The 21,063-nt window shown below is 28.5% G+C and overlaps 1 protein-coding gene across 3 annotated transcripts in view; it reads left to right on the top strand.

Moving 5' to 3' along the window:
* Positions 1 to 21,063, top strand: part of Myo61F (unconventional myosin 61F) — a 244,025-nt gene that overhangs the window by 177,229 nt on the left and 45,733 nt on the right. For all 3 annotated transcript variants that reach the window (XM_075364090.1, XM_075364088.1, XM_075364089.1), the window contains 2 exons: positions 13,676 to 13,746; positions 20,275 to 20,483. In XM_075364090.1, coding sequence (XP_075220205.1) covers positions 13,676 to 13,746; positions 20,275 to 20,483 — 280 coding nt within the window. The remainder of the gene's footprint in view (positions 1 to 13,675; positions 13,747 to 20,274; positions 20,484 to 21,063) is intronic.

Genomic DNA, 21,063 nt, shown 5'->3' with positions numbered 1-21,063 from the left:
TCATGGAACAGCCAAATAGACGATTTCGGTTCTATAAACAGATTACACAAAAAAAAAAATAATAATAATAAAAAAATAAGACAAATAGAAAATTGATGTGTTAATGTAGATTTTTAATTATTTTATTTTTAACTTTTTAAGATTAGATTTTTCTTTCATTTTCAATTTTTTTTTTGTTTTCTCTCTCTCTCTCTCTCTCTCTCTCTCTCTCTCTCTCTCTCTCTCTCTCTGTCTCTGAATATATATATATATTCAGCAACAAATGTCTAGTTATTGTGCGCGCGCGCGTTTATTAAATATAAAATAACGGTTATGTTAAATCAAAATAATTAAAATTAAGATAATATCTTTATCATTTACAAATGAGATTATTTCATGTAATAAATCTAAATGAATAATAATGAAATAAAAGACTTTACGTAAGATAATCCTCCACAAAATATCAAATTTACTCAATTTTTTTTATTAACTTTTACTTTTCTATGTAATCCGTTTTTTTAATCTTTCCAATGTTTTATATTATTTATTTATTAACTTAACTTTGTCCTTTGAGTACGTACAAGACAAGTAGAAGTTTAACCACCAACCACGCAAGGTTACTGTACGTTGTCGTTCGTTTCCTTTGTCTTGTTTGTAGATTAGTTTATATGTGAGTCGTATAGAAGAGAAAGAGATATATGTGGGAGGGAGTATGAAATAACAGCTCGGTATATTTTCTAGTTACTGTACCCTCAGGGTCATACCGTTCGCAATATAAATATCGCGACCTGACCTTTTTTTCAAAAAAAAGGTTTCTCATTTCTCTTTTACAGGTCACAGACACCGTAATAAAGAAATATTGAGTATCCGCGTTTACACGTTAAGTATGAGTAGAAAATTACCTGTAAAATGTTCTTCTCCTAGTAGCTTTAGAAGGTTCACTTCCGAGTCAAAATACTTTTGTTTTTTTATTATTCGCCGTATACAGTATTCTGGTCGGTTGCATTTTTTATTCGTATTAACTCAATAATGATCAGCTTGATTTTGAATAATACAAATTATCTATCAAAATGGAACAATGAACTCTTCCCAAAAATTAATGTTACTAAATTTGAACGATACTTATTTTCTTTTTAATACTTTTTTATATTTGTTTTAAGGTTTAACTTTAAGATTTTTTAAAAAATAATCCAGAAAAATAACAGGTTTTAAAAATGAGAATATTTTATTTTAGTAATCTTTACTTTCAGATTATATATATATATATATATATATATATATATATATACATATATATATGTAATGTATAATGAATTTATGCAGTTTTAGAATTGCTTAAATCAAATTTTTTTGGTATTATTATTATTATTACTACATGTGCGTGCCTCAGAATCATGAAAAAATAGTATCATTGTAAAAGTAAAATTTTGGAAAAAAATTCCTTCTAGATGTTTATAATTCATAAGTTTATTACTTAATGTAATTTTGTTTGTTTATTGAAATAATATTTTTAATTTTTAAATAATTTGAATTATTTTAAAGAAAAAGAAAACTAAAACATATTTATGTGGTTAAACTAGTTATCTAACCATTAATGTAATAGCTGTTTTTCTTTAATGAAAAAGTACGCTATTACTTTCAGTCGAACGGTGGGATTTGGGGTAATATTGAATTTTCTTCATGTTTACTTAAAATGAAATTTTCTTATATACGGAGTGATTCAAAGAAACGGGAAATTTTAAAAATTAAATAACGTTAATGAAAAAATTTTTTTAGAAAATGAATTTTATTTCATGTAATTGTGCAAATGTTGCCATTTTAGGATACATACATTTTAGTTTATTTTTCAAAGATGACATCTTCCAGGTGACCTATTCTATGTCACTCATAAGTCTCTTCGTTAAATTGTTCATGGTTTGACGTAACATCTCAACTGGAATTTCCGCAATTGCCTCTCGGATCTTTGCCTTCAGTTCTTCCGTTGTAGCAGGTCTTCTGTGGAACACTTTGCTTTTAAGGTGAGCCCACAAAAAGTAATCGCAAGCTGAGAGATCAGGCGATCAGGGAGGCCATCTAATGTCACCATTTTGTGAAATGACACGTTGTCCAAACAATCGGCGTACAGCTGCCATCGATATTCTTGCAGTATGTGACGTTGCTCCGTCTTGTTGAAACCAGGCTGTGTTAAGAATCGGTGGAAATCTCTTTTGTTGTTCCACAACAAAGGTTTGAAGCACGGCTACTTAACGAGCACTGTAAATCGCAAGACCGTTGTCATCCTCAAAATAGGGCCTATAACACTGTAAGAAGACATAGCACAACACACGGTCACTTTCTGGCTGTGCAACGGACGCTGGTGTAGCTGCGTAGGATTTTCTTGTGCCCAGTATCTGAAATTTTGCTTGTTAACAAATCCACTGAGGTGGAAATGCGCTTCGTCTACATCCACAGTTCGTGAACAAACTCTTCGTTATCATTTATCTTCTGAAGCATTACATTACAGAATTGTGCTAGCACAACTGCATCGTTCGGTGTCAGTTCCTGGACGATCTGCAACTTGTATGGATGGTATTGCAAGTCCTTCACTAACATTCTTCGAGCACTTGAACTATGCAATTGTAAAGATGCTAAGAGACGACGGATTGACCGATGTGGACTTCGTGTGTCAGTATCTTGTAAAGCTTGAACATTCTGTGGTGTACGGACGGTTTGCTCACGGCCTGGAGGTTTCTTTTTCATAGCCGAACTAGTTTCCTCAAAATTAGATATCCATGTTTTAATTGCATGTGCTGATGGAACACGGTCGTGCCGTCCCAGATTAAAATGACGGCGAAATTCTCTACGCGCTTCCTCCACACTGTCATTGTTTTTGTAAAACGCTTTGATAGCAAATGCACGTTGCGCACCACTCCAAGGATCCATGACAACTAAATGGCAGGTTAGGTTAGAGAGGCTGGCGCCACTTATCAAGTGGTACCAATCGCCCACGGCTACCAACACAACTTTCAAAATTTCCCCCCCAAAATTTCTTTGAATTACTTTATATATATATACGCCTATGTAAAAAGATTTGTGGCTCGGAAATTTCCAAAACTACTAGATCTATTTCATTGAAATTTAGATATGCTGTTGTAGTGTATCTGAAGTTGTTCATGTGAAAATGTTTTGAACATTCGTTGATTAGTTCCTGAGTTACGCTCAATTTAAGGTTTTCAACAGATCTGTTTTGGATTTGTGTGTTATTCATACGCGCTTATGCACTGTGTCACAGTGGTGAGGGAGTTTAAACTTGGGATGGTTGTGGGTAGGGTCTACTCCCGTTATTTTTAATTATTTCATTAAATTACGGTAATAATAGTTCAATTTTCTTATAAAAAGATAATAGTAAACAAAAAATCATGATCTGATTTAAGTGTAAACTAATTTCAAAAAGTGTAAAAAATATTTGTACTTTTTAATATATAGAAAAGAAGAAATACATACAATATTTAATGTTTTTTTCCGCGTAATTTATCGTTTTTTTTCCTTTACAGTTCGTTTGTTTATCGTAGGAATAATTAATGATAAAATCTTTGGGTTTAACTTTCACATTTTTTTTTTGTACTTATTCGGAATTTTACACCAAAGACTTTTCACCTTTTTTTCACGAATCATTATACTTTAGCATATTATTTCGTTGAATAGAATTTATTTGTATATTTAACGTTAATTAGATCATATTATTTTGTTGGGCCTTTCAACCGGTGATCCTGGGTTCGAATTCCAGGCATTTTCACACCACAAAAAAAAAGGTTATGGTGTGGAACTGTACGTTCGTCTAGTTTACAAATTATAATTATTTTTTTTTGGCTGTGAAATTCCGAAAACTTACCTTTCATTATAATTATATTTCATTCGACTTTTTTTAGAGGCTGCATTATAATCATTAATAAAATATCTTAATGACTGTAATATTTTTCCTACTAGGGTAATTTACGATATTTCTTAACCTTTATGTACATTGCGCTAATTATTACTTAATTTTTCTTTTAATTTTCTGTTATGCTAACAATTACAAATAAATAATAGTAATTTAGTTTGTTTATTATAATAATAATTTTAATTTTTAATAACTTAAATTTTTTAAAGAAAAAGAAAACTGAAAACATATGTATGTTGAAGAAACTAGAAGTCTTAACCACTAATCTAATATTTATTTTTTTCTTCATGATTAATGAGGTTCATATTTTTTTCAAAATTATATATAATTACTCGCCAAGTTCACGTCTGCAATTACTTAACAAATTAAACCTTGCTTTTAAAACTCACTTTTTAAGTACCTGTTAAGATAACAATAAATATATATCGGTAGGTTTTTTTTTTTGTTGAATTTAAAGTAAATTGAACTACTTATATTGGCGTCTATAATATATTAATTTGTTGACCTTGTTTTGTATATATTTACTAAAATTATTAGTCAACATTAATTTAATGATAAATTTAATTTTAAATACCATTTATATAAATAATTCTGTTCTATTACAAATTTTACGATATTCTAATTGAAGAACGGAATTTGAGAATAACTGACTCAGAAATAATCGAAAATAGTTGACCAGACTTTTCCGGCTATTAATAATACAGATTAGAATTGTTAAAGAGTCGAAATATATATATATATATATATATATATATATATTGGGGAATATATATGGCGGGAAATAGATTTTAAGTAACATTTTACTAAAAATATTATGTGTAGGTTAATCTTAACAAATTTCCTTAAGTAAAGTTTTCTACAAATCTAACATTCCCTTCAATATAAGCTAAAATAAAAAAGGAAATAATAAAAAACTTTTCTGCATTTTAGGTGCAGAGTCTATAATTTTAAAAAAATTGTAGACATTTCTTAACAGCTCTTTGTATGAAGTATAAATTTAAAAAAATGTTTAAACCTAAGAGAGATAGAACAAAAAACATATATTTTAATTTAAGAGATGGGGATTGATTAATTTTTTTATTATTATGTATACGTACATTGTAGGTAACAAATTTACTGTAATAAATTTTCTTTAAAATACCTCTGAAGAAAATCGAAATCTGCTTTTTCGCGATATCCCATCCCCTTAACGAATTTTGAAAAAAGAATTTATACAATCAGTGCCCCATAGAAATATTTGAGCCAAATTAGAAGAAAATCGGTTCGGTTAATCCTAAGTTATAAGAGCAAACACAGTGCGATACAATGCATACATACGTACGCACTTACATATAAGTTAGACCCTAAAACTTAAAGATCTGTAAACTCGATAACCCGTTTTTGGCATAATCACCATTCTTTACCCTTTAATATAGCTCTATTCTATAAAATAAATTCTATGAAAATAGATATTTCTTTAAAAAATAACTGATGATTGGAAAACTAGTGATTCCAAAATATAATTTGAGTAAAAGGAGACAATTTATAGTTAGTAATCCATCATTTTTATAAATCCTTTGTCCGTTTCAGGCGTAAATTATAGTTACATTAAAAAGTAGCCAAAAAAGTTTACTTTTTAGTTTTTCTGCAGTATTAATTATACTATTTTCGCGAAAAATTTCAGTTTTCAGATTTCAACGGAAATATCCATTTTGACTAGTGACGTCGATTTTTGACTAGCGTGACGTCTCTACGTATGTATCTCGCATCACTCAAAAACGATTAGCCGTAGGATGTTGATAATTTGGATTTAGAACTGTTGTAACATCTAATTGTGCACCTCCCCTTTTGATTGCAATCGACTGAACCAAAAGTGTCCAAAAAAGCCCAAAATCCAAATTTAATAAGCGTACAAGGAAATCATGTGAAGTCCATATCAAATTTTTTATTGTTATTATGAAACGAATTATTAAGCTTTTTATTCATGTGAAAAGATAAAACAAGACTTATACAGTTACTTATATTTTTATGGTATAGGATAGTGGAGGTAAATTTTAAAGGAAAATGATGATTTGGAATGCTAATGGACAAACTATCTATCAGTCCTTCAAAAAAGGAAAGACTGAGAAAAATGGAGAACATAAGGTTGATTGGCTATCAGTTATAAAATACGTAACAGAAATAATATTGAATTAACAAATTATAATAACTGTAAAATAACCTTCTAGAAAAGCTTTAAAAATGTCAAGAAACGGTTTAACCTAATTTTTCACAAAATAAATGATAATAAACAAATAAAAACAGAAAAAATGGGGTCTAACTTTTATAATTGGTTTTTTTAATAGATTAAGTCAAAAAAAGAATAAAAAATAAATTTATCATTATTTAGTTATATCTTATAATCATGTATTCAAATTGTGATATTTTATCGTGAGCGCCTTTCTATTATTTAATAACATAGAAGGATAGGAATTGATAACAAATCAAGGTCATTATTATTCTATAGCACAATTAAATTGGGACACAATATTTCGTTTTTATGTTATCAGTTATTGATTAATAAATGGGGAAGAAGAAACAAAGCAAATTAATGGAGAAAAATAGTATTAAAGTTACAATGTATTAGGCAATAAATTTTACGTTTACTTTTGTTTTTATGTGTATGATATTTATAATATTTTTATTATTATTATTTATGTAAGATATAATGAAAAATTCATACTAATTTATTACCCGTAGAAAAGACTACGTAGGATTACCAATATAAAAAACCTATAAACCTGTCTGTATTTGAAGAACCTCAATTTTGGAGGAGAGGACAGTTAATTTAAACTTCACTCGTCAATTGATTAACTTATATAAATCAGCTGAGCCATAAAATAAATTTAGCACAGTCTTTTCTTAAGCTTTTCATTCCTAAATGTTTACTGTCCTGGTAAATATGGCTAGAATAACTATATTAAAGAGGGAAGTATGGTGATCATGTCAAAAATGGTGTATGGTTTTTTTTGTTGTAAATCTTCACGTTTTAGGGTCCAACTAATTCATCTAGACCGAAAAAAATGTATGTGTGTGTGTACATATGTGTGTTGCACTGCTTTTCACTTTATCTTGGATTGACGAAACCGATCTTTTTTCAAATTTGGCTCAAATATTTGTATGTATGGGGCACTGATAATATATATATTTTTTTAATACGTCTATGAGGTGGGGGAATATCGCAAAAACCTATTTCGATTATGTTTAGAGGTATTTTAAAGAAAAATTAATAAAGCAAATTTGTTATATACAATGCATATATAAATAATCCAAAAATAAATCTTTTTAAAAATCAACCTCGCCCCATAAAATTGAAATACGTTTTTTTGCACTACCTCCCTTCAGTTTAAATATTTTTCAAAATTTCTTTGAAAGTTTAGAGTTAATACATAGAACTATCTAGAAATATTAATTTTTTAAATTATAGATCCCGGACCTAAAATATAGAAAAGGTTTTTGAAAATGTTCTTTTTCTTATTTTAGCCTTAATTAAAGGGGGTGTTAAATTTAGAGAAAACTTTACTTAAGCAAATTTATTAAGCTTAATCTATACTATAAATATTTTTAGAAAAAATTCTAACATTTTACTCTAAAATTTTTAATTCTTAAAATTTATTCCCCACTTTTAAAAAATATGTATTTTGTTTTTTTCTTTTGTGTGTTTTTTTTAGGCTGTAACTCTTTTAATCTTTATTATTAATAGCCGGAAAAGTCATGCAATACTTTGTCTGCTTTTTTTAATAAGATCGAATATAATAACAAATGAGAATTATTTTATAAAAGCTAGCTAAAATAATTTTAATTTACACATTGGGTTGGTCTAGTGGTAAAATAGTCGTCGTAATCGGCTGATTTTTCGAAGTCGAGAGTTTTCAGGTTCACGTTCTAATAAAGGTAGTTTTCTTTTATTCAAATTTGAAAAGATCGTGGATACCGGTGTTCTTTGGTGGTTTTTTTTAACCTCAGGGTCCACCGTTAGGTATTGCTTCAGAGGATGAGATGAAAGATTTGTAGCGTGTGTGAAAATGCCATGCCTGACCAGGATTTGAACCCGGGACCTCGGGATGAATGACCAGGACACTACCACTCACGCCATGGAGGTCGGCGTTCTTTGGTGGTTGGGTTTTAATTAACCACACGTCTCAGGAATGGTCGGCTTGAGTTTGTTCAAGATTACATGTTTACCGGTACAGTTACATTCTAATAAGTCGCTAATTACTTTACTTTAATTGTTGAATATAATTAAAAGTATTTAAAAAAAAATTAAAAAGTTTAATTTATTATTTCATATTGTTTTTCTTAACTAGCCGATATTATATTAATTCTTATTATCATTACTAAGACATTTATTTTTATGATTTTTAGTACCCGATTTAAATAAAAAATTAAACGTGGAACTTCTCGATTTAATCCTGTTTTGTTTTTAATCTTACTCTTCCCTTCTAGTAGATTGATTTTGATGATTTTATTATTTTTTTTAGAGGATGTTTCTTCCCTGATTCTGTTGTGTATTTTTTCAGAATTACATAACTAGAAGATATTTTTAACGAAAAATTTCATTATCCATATAGATGACTGGAGAAATTTTTTTTGTCATCCTTATCGATTAATACAGGATAATGTTGCAATCGATCTCTACCTTAATATCATTCATACATATTGAAATTATTTTCAAGCGAAAATTCTACAAAATTAGTTGTAAAATTTAAAGTAGAAAAATTGCATTTGTATTTCCTTATCCAGAAACCCTTAGTTCATGCTCGGTAGCAATTTTTTACGTTATTTCTCTGTATTCTTTTTCTTTTTAACAGAACGCAGGTTTTTCGCCTTTACGTACTTATAAGAGGTCTTTTTTTATCATTTCATCGGCGTTTTTCGTAAACCTAGTAAATCCCTTTTGTAAGTTCAATTATTAAATAGAATAAAAAATAATTTAAAAAAAAAAGTAAAAATGACTTTAAAAAAGTCGTTAAAATTGAATTCCTCTTCATTTAATTTTGATTTTTTTAACTCTGCGGCCAAATTACAAAAACAGTTACAGAAAACTTAAAATTTATAGATCCTTTATCTGCAAGTTCTTTGATTTAAAAGTTGAAATTAAATAATTGGAAAATCTTTGAAGTCAACTTAAAAATAAAATTAAACATTTATTTTATTAAATCTACACTCTTTGCTGCAAACATTATTCTCTGGATTGGATCTTCCTCTTTCATCTGATAATCTATAAATTTGCCTTTGTTTTTATCCTACTCAACAGTGATTTACTTTTAAAAAACCAACCGAAGTTCTAGTTCGCAGTTTTTCTTTACAGCACGTTAAAATTAAGTTCTTAGTTCATAAAACATAAATTATAAACAATCTTTTTTTTTTCTAGAACTATAATATGAATAAAATTACCATAAAATCTAATTGCAATTTATTTTCATGACATTGGAAACATGGAGTGCAGTTGTAAATTAGCTATAAAAAGGACCTTCAAAAGGCTAAAGAAGCATTTTGTGCCCGCTTCAAATATTTAGTATTATTAAAAGAAAACAAAAAAAGAAAACTGTTGTAAAAAATCTTGGAAGAATGATTATAATTTATTTATTTAAAAAAAGAAAACCTTGATTAACTAAAATTTAAATGACAATGAATATATATCATAAATATCCAGCAAGAATTTACGGAGATACAGTCGTTATCCCCTATAAAGGGGTAGTTTTTATACTATTAAGTAATTACAACAATTAATAAACTAGAAAGACTGTTTTTTTTGTTTTTTTTTTATAATCTCTGTAATAATAATAATCTCTGTAATAATCTTATAATAATCTCTGTAATAATCTCTGTAATAATCTCTAAGTAAATCTCTGCCGTCACATTATTAAAATCAAAAAGAAATTAAAAAATTCAAACTTTGAATAATCAATTTGAAACCATAAATTGATATAAAATATCATGGTTATTTCATTATAATAATATTGTTATTGTAAAATAATAGATTTCAAGTCTTATATAAAATTTTAATGACAGTTTACTAATATTTTTTCTGAGTACTGAAAATGACCAATAATAATGTTTTTATTGTTAATAAGTTATGCAATAAACGATATGTATTTAACCTAGATTCTCTTTTACGTAGGCTATTTTTAGAATCCGATACACATATGTATACTGATGGACAGAAAGGTATCGTTTGTGTGTGTGTGTGCACGCGCGTATATAAGTAGCGTTACCACCCTTATTTCAAAGTAGAGGAAAGAGAGAGAGAGAGTTCACTATGAGATGATTGCAGGGCGAATAATGTTAAGGTTAACAATATATCAAAATAGCAGTGATTAAGTATTCTAAGTAGCGAAGTATAAGAAAAAACAACTGTGATAAATTGTTGAAATATTTAAAAAACAATTTTTTTGTTAATAATAATTTCAATTATTTCTAATTGAAATTGAAATAAAAAACAAAAGATGAACCCTATAAAATTCCAATTTATTTAAAATCTCATTTGCCGTATTGTAGAATGTTAAATAAAATAATATTGACCTCGACATTAGAATACCGTATAAACTATTACAGAAATTTTACGTCGTCATATTGCGTGACTCAGAATGAGTCATGTAAATCCGCAACCCGTAACCCATACCCGCAGTTAATGCTTATTGTGGTGATCTCACAATAAGTTTAAAGAATTAATGTTGTGCTGGTGTGTTAGGCAGGCAGGTAACTAGTGTGGGTAGGTTGTTAGACAGACAGACGCGCCCTTTTTGTATTCAGTGAAAAATTGAATGAACCTTTGTAATCATTCGGTCTTGAATACTAATACATGTTTTATATTACTTGATATGCAAATGTGGCATTCAGAATTATATTGTTGGAGTACGTGTAAAATAAATTCCCTTCTGTTTTTATTATAATGTTTAAGCTTTCTTATACGCACCTTTTATAGTATGAATTTATACTTAATATTATTGTCAAATGCTCTTTGAACTTACGTTACGATTTCTTTAATACTGAATAATGAAGGTTATGAGATCATTTTTAACTTAATAGTTTTTCTCTCCATTCATCCATTTTTTTAAACAATTAATATGGTTTTATTTATTTATTAAGGTCCTTTTATGTATAGAAAATATGATGCAAAATACGTAGTATAACATTTAAATAATCTTCTAAATCCCTCTTTTAAATTCTCTCGATTCAGGGACGTTTTTCAATTTTTCTGTTTCTTTAATTTATTAATTATCACTCTCCATAAAGGTTGATTCAAGAAGGACTTCGTAAATTTAAAAGGATGTAAAAATTGATTTAGATAACTTAAAAATTCGCATGAGTTCTCATTTCATAGCAAACACATCGTTTTGACTTAACCTAGTTCATTAGTGCCGAATTCAGCCACCGTGCTCGCTGTGGGTTTTGTTTTCACGATTTGCAATCAGTAACTGCAGTTCAACGTCATTTTCGTAGAGTGTACAGTTAGGGAGTCTCCTAGTAGGCGTACAACTTACTCTTGGCAACAAACCTTCGTTGAGACAGATTGTTCTGTTAAAAATACAAAATCACCAAGACGCTCACGCGTCCCTGAAGCCGCTGTGGAACAACTCAGAAAAAACTTTGCACTTGTCCGAAGAAATCAACTCGACGTGCGTCACGCGAGACTGGCATTCCACAAACCACTGTTTGGCGCGTATTGTGTAAACTATTGCACTTGAAGCCATACAAATAACCATGGTTCAACACATTACAGATGACGACAGAGTTGCTCGGCTATAATCTTGTGTGGGAATGATAGATACAATTGCAGGCAATACAGTTTTAGACAATATAATTTTTAGTAGGGAGTCAACGTTTCACATCAGTGGCATGGTGAACTACCAAACATGGGGTAGCGAAAACCCTCATGAAGTTTCGTGATAGCCCTAAGGCCAATGTTTTATGTGCCCTAAGCAAACAAAGACTGTAAGGCCCGTTATTTTTTCAGGAGGCACCCGTAAATGGTATCGCTTATCTGGACATACTTCAAAATTTTCTAATTTCTCAGTGAGAGGATGATGACCAAGAACTATTACGCTATGACGATGATGACGCCATTACTATCACCAAGAAGGGGCACCACCTCACTACCGCCTAGAAGTCCGAGATTTTCTTGATACTCGATTCCCAGGTCGGTGGATTGGTCGTGAAGGGCCACCTCGCTATACAAATTTTTTCTTGTGGGATTTCATTAAAGATCGGGTTTATGTACCGATTTACCATCTGATCTTGACAAGCTAAGACTTCGGATTAACACCGCAGCTGTAGAAGTAACGCCCGACTTGCTGGCTACAGTTTGAAGTGAAATCGATTATAAGTGGGATGTACGTATGTCGCATTACAAGTGGAAGTCATATCAAACCAAAGTGATTGTTGGGTGACAAACTTGATGTGTTTTGCTACGAAATGAGACCTCAACCTAATCTTTAAGTTATCTGAATAAATACTTATTCAGTTGTGAAGTCCTTTTTGAATCACCTGGTGTGTTGTGCCCTCTGCCCAGTTTTTCTGTCAATAAGGCCGGGGGATAGATCACATTTACTTCACTTTTCACTTTAACAGACCATGTCTGTTAAAGATATCAAATTGAATGCAGATATATTCACAAAACAATTGTAGTTCAACTCGATAATTATGTAGTCCAGTAATTGTTGGTCAACTGATATAGTTCCACAGTAACAGGCGAGAATGCATAGACGATCAATAATCGATAATCGACTGTTCAGTTTTCCCTTCCAGCTAAGCATTGTATCTGTTAATATCAAAATATACCGATTTATTTTATTTAATACTCACTATCTAATTTTTTGAATTTATTTAGTACTCTTGAAACGCTGTTTTTAAATAAATAATATGATTAATAATAATTTGACGACCGACTCGTTAATAATTCACATGTAAAAATTCATTCATTAGTGGAAGAACTGTATGTAAAATGTCTGAAAGTGTATTGCTTAATTTTATTCTTAATTTATAATGAAATATATACATATATGTATGCATATAATGCATTTAATATTTTGAATAAGTCACAATCAAAGAGTTCAGCTCGCTTCAATTCGTTTGTCGAGTTGATGTTATGTGTGTTTAGGTATTGCGATTTCTAATCGACTATATTGTTTAGTCGATAACGATTCGCGTTTGTAAATCAGTAAACTAAGCAATATTTAGTCGTGTAACCCGATCTAACTGCTCACCGTTTTCTCTCTGTGTATCCCTTCATATTTTGTTCTCCTTTAAGTACATATTTGTTTTTAGGTACTTTTCATCCTCCATTCTGTTAACTTATATAATATATATATATATATATATATATATATATATATATATAGATTGTGTATGTGTTTTAAAAATTGTAATTATAAGATTAGGACACTGATATACAATTAAATATTAGAAAAATATCTAACTCTGAAGATATTTGTTTTTAAGCTCAAGAAAGCTTTGTTTACTTGTAAAATTAATATGAATTTAATTACAATTTAATCAATTTGAAATTATATTTGTTAAAGAATGAATGAATTTTATTTAAAAATTTTGTTCTTTGGAAAATACTTTTGTAAAATAATTTTTCCATCATTTTCAGAACAAAAACTGAAAATATGAATATTTACCAGTTTTGCGCCTTTAATGATTTTTTCAAAGGAAGTTCTCGACTTTTATTTCTTTACTGAAAATAAAATTAGTTCACTGAACTTCAAAAATGCTAAAAATAAGATTAAAATTTTCTTTGATTTTTTGTTCCAGATTTGCTATCACTGATACAGCATACAGAGCTTTGGTAGAAGAACATTCAGAACAATGCATCCTGATATCAGGTTAGTAATTACCATATTTTTTATACTACACATTTCATTTATAGTATGATTTTATAACAAAAACTTATTTTATTAAATTATTAAAAGTTGCATGTATATTAGTATTTTATCTATTAAGATATCAACCTTAAAAGAATATTTTTTTTTATCCGCAGAATCTATAAAATATAAAAGTAATGCACTGCCAATAGTTGACCTATTTCCAGCCTCGTGGGCAAAATATTTTTAGAACCCTTTAAAAACACACTTACTAATAACAATGCAGAACAAATATTATATTAGAATTACTATGTTGGTAACTGAAATGAAAAAGCAATATAATGCAATATTATATATTTTTAATATTCATCAACAAACTGTATCATAACTTACAGGTTACTAAAGAAAGTTAACATCTTTCAATTCCTAAACTGTACTTTTCCCAAAACACAATCTAAAGATTAAGAAAAATTACCTATGAAACAGTAGCAAGTTTAATATATTACTAATTTATACAGAGTGTATCCCGAAGATCTTCCGGGACTTTCATAATTTATTCTACTCGTGAAAATAATGGAAAAAGTTCATGTAAACGTATGTCCTAAAATGCTTCGTTTGCGAGTTACGGCTAGTGAAAGATTCGCTCGGATTTCAGCTACCCCGGGGAAATGAGGTCGTACTGAAATTTTTAGAACGTTAACTAAGGGGCAACATTATTGGTTTCTTACAACTTTTGATCTAGGTCCCAGAACTGTATTTGTAGTAGTTTTTGAGAAATGTAGGGTGAACACCAATAAATTGAGGTAAAAAATCTTGTTTTTTATATTTGACATACGATAACTTTGTTAAACGGGTGAGAAATACATAAAATCTTTAAAAAAAACTTGTAGAGAATTTAATTCTGAACAAAACGGTGCAAGATAATTAAAATAAAACAAAAAAAAATTAGAAAAATTCCAATTTTATTTAAAAACAATACATTACTACATTTATCAGAAAAGTACTTATTTAATGTAGCAAAAACCAAATCCTTTTTTGGTGATGTGAAAAATTTATAAAAAAAAAAATTACTGTTAAAAATTTTTTAAAAACTGAAAATTACGTAATAATTATAAAATAAAAATTACTTATATAATAATTTTTTTATTAGTGACAGAAATGTAATACGAAATATTATGGCAGAGGAAAAAACTGATATGTTATTCATTTTGGGTGGTGTAATAGTAATGCTACAGCTGGTGCAGTAGAATATGAAATACGTTTTCCGAATCGCAGGATTCCAGGTCACAAAATATAATTAGCGGGCGGGACTTTTCGCAATCTTCGGGAAACGGGTCCACTACCTAGTATTCGTACCAGCTACAAACGATCTGCCCAACACGACGCTCTTATTGATGAAATTGTTATCGATACAGTTCAGCCCAGTCCAGGGGTGAGTAAACGACGTCTTTCTATGCGGATCGGACTTTCGCATTCGATGATTTGGAGGACATTTAAACGAAACAAGTTTTATCCTTACCATAAACAGAAGATTCAACATACGCTCAGGAAACCGTCTGCTTCGCTTGGAGTTCTGCAACTAGTTGAAGACAAATCGACAGTTCTACTAGTACGTTTTGTTTACCGATGAGACAATGTATGGTGCGGCCTTCTTCACAATTAGCTGTTTGGATAGTTCATTTTACCTGACTGCTTAAATGCTGTGGTCTATTTGCACTTTCTCATAGAAGAATTTTCGCAGCTGCTTGAAGATGTTCCTCTAGCGTTGAGACGCAAAGTATACTTCCAGGACGATGGCGTGCCTCTCCATTTCTCTTGCGTCGTTTCCACTCACTTAAATCATCATTTCCCTGAGAAATAGATCTTGGAGATCTACATTTCTGGCCACCAAAATAGCTTGATCTAGCACCTCTAAATTTTTTCGTCTGGGAATGGATGAAAAATAATGTACGTAAAACAAAAATGCATACTCGTGAGAAATTAATTGTCCGCATTATGAATGTTTGGCTGAGCAACGAAAGAACAGCTCTAAAAAACTAAAAAGAGTAACGAAAAAGCTGTGCCCACAAATGTGTTGAAAATGGTTCAGTTTTGAACATTTATTATAAACTTGTATGTATTAATGCACTTTGGTCTAGTGTATTGTTTCTAAATAAAATTCGAATTTGTCTTACTTTTCTTTGTCTTATTCAACCTATCTTACCATTTTGTTTAAAATTGAATTCTCTACAAGATTTGTGTAAAGGTTTTTTGTGTATTTTACCCATATAGCAAAGTTGTACGTCAAACATAAAAAACAGGGGTTTTTACCCCAGTTTGTTGGTTTTCACCCCATTTTTTCAAAAACTACTTCAGATACTGTTCTGGGACTTATTTTATTCAATTTTTCAGGTCAAAAGTTGGTTTTTTTAGGTCATTCAAAGCGTTTACAGAGATATGTTTGTATGAAATTTTTTCCTCATTTTAAGCTTTAGAATCAGTTCCCAATTATTTCCCATTACTATTGTATCAATCTGCATAACCATCCTGGATAGGATAGTACAATATAAAAATAAAATAGTAATGGCAATTAATTCTGAAGAAAGCAAATGAGAAAACTGCATATCATTGATTCATCAGACAAACAACAACCTTATTCATCATAATAATTAGATACATCTGTGTGTCTGTGTAGTGAATGTTTGTATTAAAAACAGTTTTATATCAATTTATGTTACTGTAAACATCATGTTTATATAAGTTAATGTAAATTTAAATGAAGTAATTTCAGTTATTAAAAGTATTAGTAAGTAAACATATATTTTAATTTTTATTATGATCTATTTTTATTATAATTAAAAAATAAAGTTATAGTTTTTTATATTTATTGTAAAATGTTCATGCCTTTTTTGCATGATTACTGTTATTAGCACCTAAAATTTTGTAAATTTTTTCTTATCTTTAAAATTATGTTGACGTTAAAGATTAGAATAGAAGAGAAGAAATGAAAATAGAACAAATTATTAAAAAAACTTAGCAATTAATTCCATAATTAACTGTACTCCAGAAAGCGTAGTTTCTGTGATGATTAAAATATTCACCAAAATAGATTTTAAATAAATGAAAATCAAAATTAAAAAATAAATTGTTTGATTTTTTTTTTAATATCTTTTAAAAAATCTTCTCCAGTCAAAAGAGAAGTATTAAGTTATTTTGTGACTATTGTATTCAAAACTAAGTATGTTTTGAATATTAAAAATTTGAAATTCTAAAAAAGAATTTTTGCTTCATTTTGATGGTTTCCATACTCATGAGGAAGCTTTTGGGTGTAATTAATGTTTAAGAAAATTCCGAAGTAGTGATAATAAATTTTTAAAACTTTTTAAATTGTTTAAAAAAACAAAGAAAAATTCATAATTCTAAATAAAGTTATAATTTTCTAAGAAGGGGTTTTGACTAAATTTTTTTATTTCAAGAAATTCTAAAGTATAAGGGCTATCAAAAAATTAAGATTTTTACATATTAAAGGCAATGTATAACTTGCAAAATGGATTTTAATAAATTATTTTTTAATTAAAAAAAGTACTTTTTGTTACCACAGACCTTGGAATGGGATATACAAAAGTTTTATACATTTTGTAGATCTATTGATGTAGAAATTATAGATGAAAAACCTCTCATTAACTCCTTTTCTAAAGCAAGATATAACTAAAACAAGATAAATATGTAAAGACATTTTTTAGGGAGGGGAATAAATATTAAATCAAAAGTTTTGTTATTTGTGATATCAAAAAAAAAAAACATTGTTTGTAAAAACATGTTTTTGGCTAAAGTGCCCAAGTAAATATTTGAAATTTTATTTTGACCAAAACACCCCCCTTACATTTTCCCAATTTTTTCAAAAAAATAATGGATTCTTTCCCCTCTCCAAAATTTAATTTTTGTCTACAAAGTTTGAAGAAAATCAGTCAATGGGGTTCAATGTTATAAGACCAAACTACAGGCCACGTACTTACATACATATAATATCCATCTGACAAAAATTTATTTTTTGGTCTTAGGAGCATTGATATAAAAATTTTTTTGCAGATTATTTACAATTTATTTAAATCAATTTTTTTTTGTTAAAAAAATTTGTTTAATGTCTCCTTAAGGCACAAAACTTAAAAAATACCAATATTTTTTAGATTTATTTTTACAGATGTATACCTTCTCATTGTAGGTATGGCAGCATTTAACACTATAGCCGGGAGAGTAAAAAGATAGAAAATTACAGGCTTAAAACTGAAAAAAAAAAATTATTGTAATACAATATATGAAAGGTTAGACAAGCTGATATATATTTTTTTTAATCTAGATAAGAGCTTTATACATGTACTCAACTTTCAACAAATTTATAATTCATATTTTAAAATTATCACAAAGATTAATTTTGTAAATCTATGGTAATTATATTTTATTCAAAAATTGCACATGTTATTTTTTTTCTTTTGTAATCACCATTGTAATCTTTTAACTTTTTCTTTCATTTTTTGAAAGTAAAATATAATGCTAAATATAGGTTTATTTAGTATATTATAGTTTATACAACTTCTACATTCAATTGTTTACATAAGCACTAATAAAAATGATTTTATTTTTTTATATTTTTGCTTACTTCACATCCTTTAATTTCCATCAGTTTTCCTCAGATTAAAAGGAAAACAATTTACCATCTTATAAAGGTACTTTATATTATTAAATACTGTTTTATTATAATAAAAATGTGAATTATTATTTTACATTTTGATATATTTATTTATATAATGCAAAAACTTTTTATAAGTTATGAAAATAAATTTTTCCAAATTGTGATTGATGGGTTATACTTTGTTTTGTTTTTGTATTTCTTTTTTTTATTTCTATCCGAATAGAATTAGTTGATGAGCGTTTGATATGAAGTGCTGAGGAAAAGGGGTGGAAACAAATCAATAAATCTATTGTTACAGTGTACTTTGATGGATGGTTAGCGTAGTAGATAAAAAGAATAAACAATTTGTCTTTCATTCTGTTTTCCTATTACTTTATTTTCTTATCCTTACTTCCTTTTTATTTAATAAAATTTTCCGTCTTTATTTATATCTGTCAAAATTGATGAAATTAATTTATAATATTTTTATGCATATTAATCCTCATACTTTAAATTAACTTTATATTCATTATGTGGTTTTAGAATTTGGTTACAGAATTTTAACTTAATTTTTATTAAATTATTTTTAATTCATTTAATTTATGTTTAGCAAGAAAAAGTACGCTGTTTTATTTTTTTTACATAAATAATAAAATTCATTGAAAAATTGGAAATATGATAAAATATTATTACAGTTCCAAATTATTTAAATGACTATTTAAATTTCAAGTACTGGAATTTTTTCTTGCAGCTAATTAGTATTTAGTGAAGTTCCTGTTATTTGTACTACTGGGAGATCCACTGAAGAAGATACTGCTAAGTAGCTTAAAAGCATCCTATGGAAGAGAAATTTCCAGTATTTTAAAAATGAGTCATTTAATAATCTTAAAATGTAATAAAACATTTGAAAAAATAACTTTACATTAATAAGATAATTGAATTATATTTATGTTCAAATGTGCATAATTTTTTTCTTCTCTTTATTTTTGATTCACTAAAGATTTTTCATTGTAGTATTGCTTTCCTGTATGTCCACAAAATTTTGCCTGTGCATCTATATATTTCTTCAAGAGTAACTGAATATGAAGTATAATACTTCGGTTCTATTTTGTATTTAAAACTAAATAGAAGACTAAAATAGTCTTTACAGCTCAATAAATCTGAAATTATGGATTTTTATTTTAACTTGAAGTGCATTTTATTGATATCTGATATTGATATTTTATTTACTAGGATACTGGCTATTATTTCAAATATTTTGACTAATTTATAACATTAAAAAAAAAATGCAAATGATCAGTTAAAAATTAGTAAATATAAAATAATGATTGAAATTTTATCCAATTGATCATATTAAATTCTTTAAAATTTTGCAGATTATCTTGATAGAACCTGGGCAAGACATTGAAATACTTCAATGGGTAGATCAATTGACTTTTCTTACCGCACTACTCTGTTTCCTTCTCTTGATTTTTTCTTTCACATATCCTGCGGATGTAGGTAAGGTCCTGCTTGATGATACAACCATCTAGATGATACAGTACATCTTCGATGTTATCTAGTATTGCAGCTACCTTTGAACCAACTCAGGGAGTCTGATTAAGTTTGAAGAGTCTTTTGGGTAAAATAGTCGATACCAATCCCCTTAAAAATACAATTTGTTATAAGGTGATTAATTACGTGTTAAATGAATCTGAACTTATAATTATATCAGTTAGTCATATTTCAACTTTTAGTTTTTTTATTATTAAACATGCTTAAATTGCCTGTTATAAAAGATAAAACATTTTAAATAAAATAATAGAAATATATGCTGCATTTATTTTGAATTCATTGATCAGTTTAATAAAGAAGATAAGTCATTTTTTAAATTGATTTACTCTATTCTTTTCTTGTTATAGGTGAATCAGGATCTGGAAAAACAGAGGCTTCCAAGAAGGTCCTACAATATATAGCTGCTGTATCACAACATAAAGGCCAAGTTGAAACTGTCAAGGATAAACTTCTTCAGTCTAATCCTGTTCTAGAAGCATTTGGTAATGCTAAAACAAACCGTAATGATAATTCTAGCAGATTTGGAAAGTATATGGATATTCAATTCAATTTTCTTGTAAGTTTCTCTTGCATGTAGTTATGAAATTATTTTATTTCAATTTTAAGAAGCTTAGAATTTGCACATTTGTTTGTAGAATATATTCCTGTGTGACTATTCTTAAATTATCTATGTTGACTGTACTACTAGCCCCAATTTTTTTGTAGCTTTTCCTTATATAATCCAGTTTACAAGTTATATGCCAACTCTTGATGGGAGTTCAACTGATTGAATAAGAATCCGACATATTGAACCCTATATTAGATGCTAATGGTAAACTTGGATTTAACAGGTTATTCATCCCGGTGCTAGATATGAACAGCTACAAAACGTTATAGTCTTTAGACTTACGGTATTAATATTGGGTTATAAAATCTCAGAATGGAAAAATACTATTGTTAATGTTTGATCTTTTTGTAGCATTTAAATCCATAACCATAAATTTGCATCTATTAAGCAACCTAATCTGTCCTTTATTCTACTGTTCACTGGCAAACTATTAAATGAAATGAATCAGTATGTATATTACATTGGATGACTCTAATTTTTTAGGCAATGCCAACTTTTGCTTATTAACAGCACTAAGGATGTTAGCATT

The sequence above is a fragment of the Lycorma delicatula genome, chromosome 4, assembly GCF_047948215.1.
Source record: "Lycorma delicatula isolate Av1 chromosome 4, ASM4794821v1, whole genome shotgun sequence".
In the NCBI taxonomy this organism is placed as follows: Eukaryota; Metazoa; Arthropoda; class Insecta; order Hemiptera; family Fulgoridae; genus Lycorma; species Lycorma delicatula.
The sequence above is the reverse complement of the archived record's forward strand: the minus strand, read 5'-3'. Positions and strand labels throughout refer to the sequence as shown.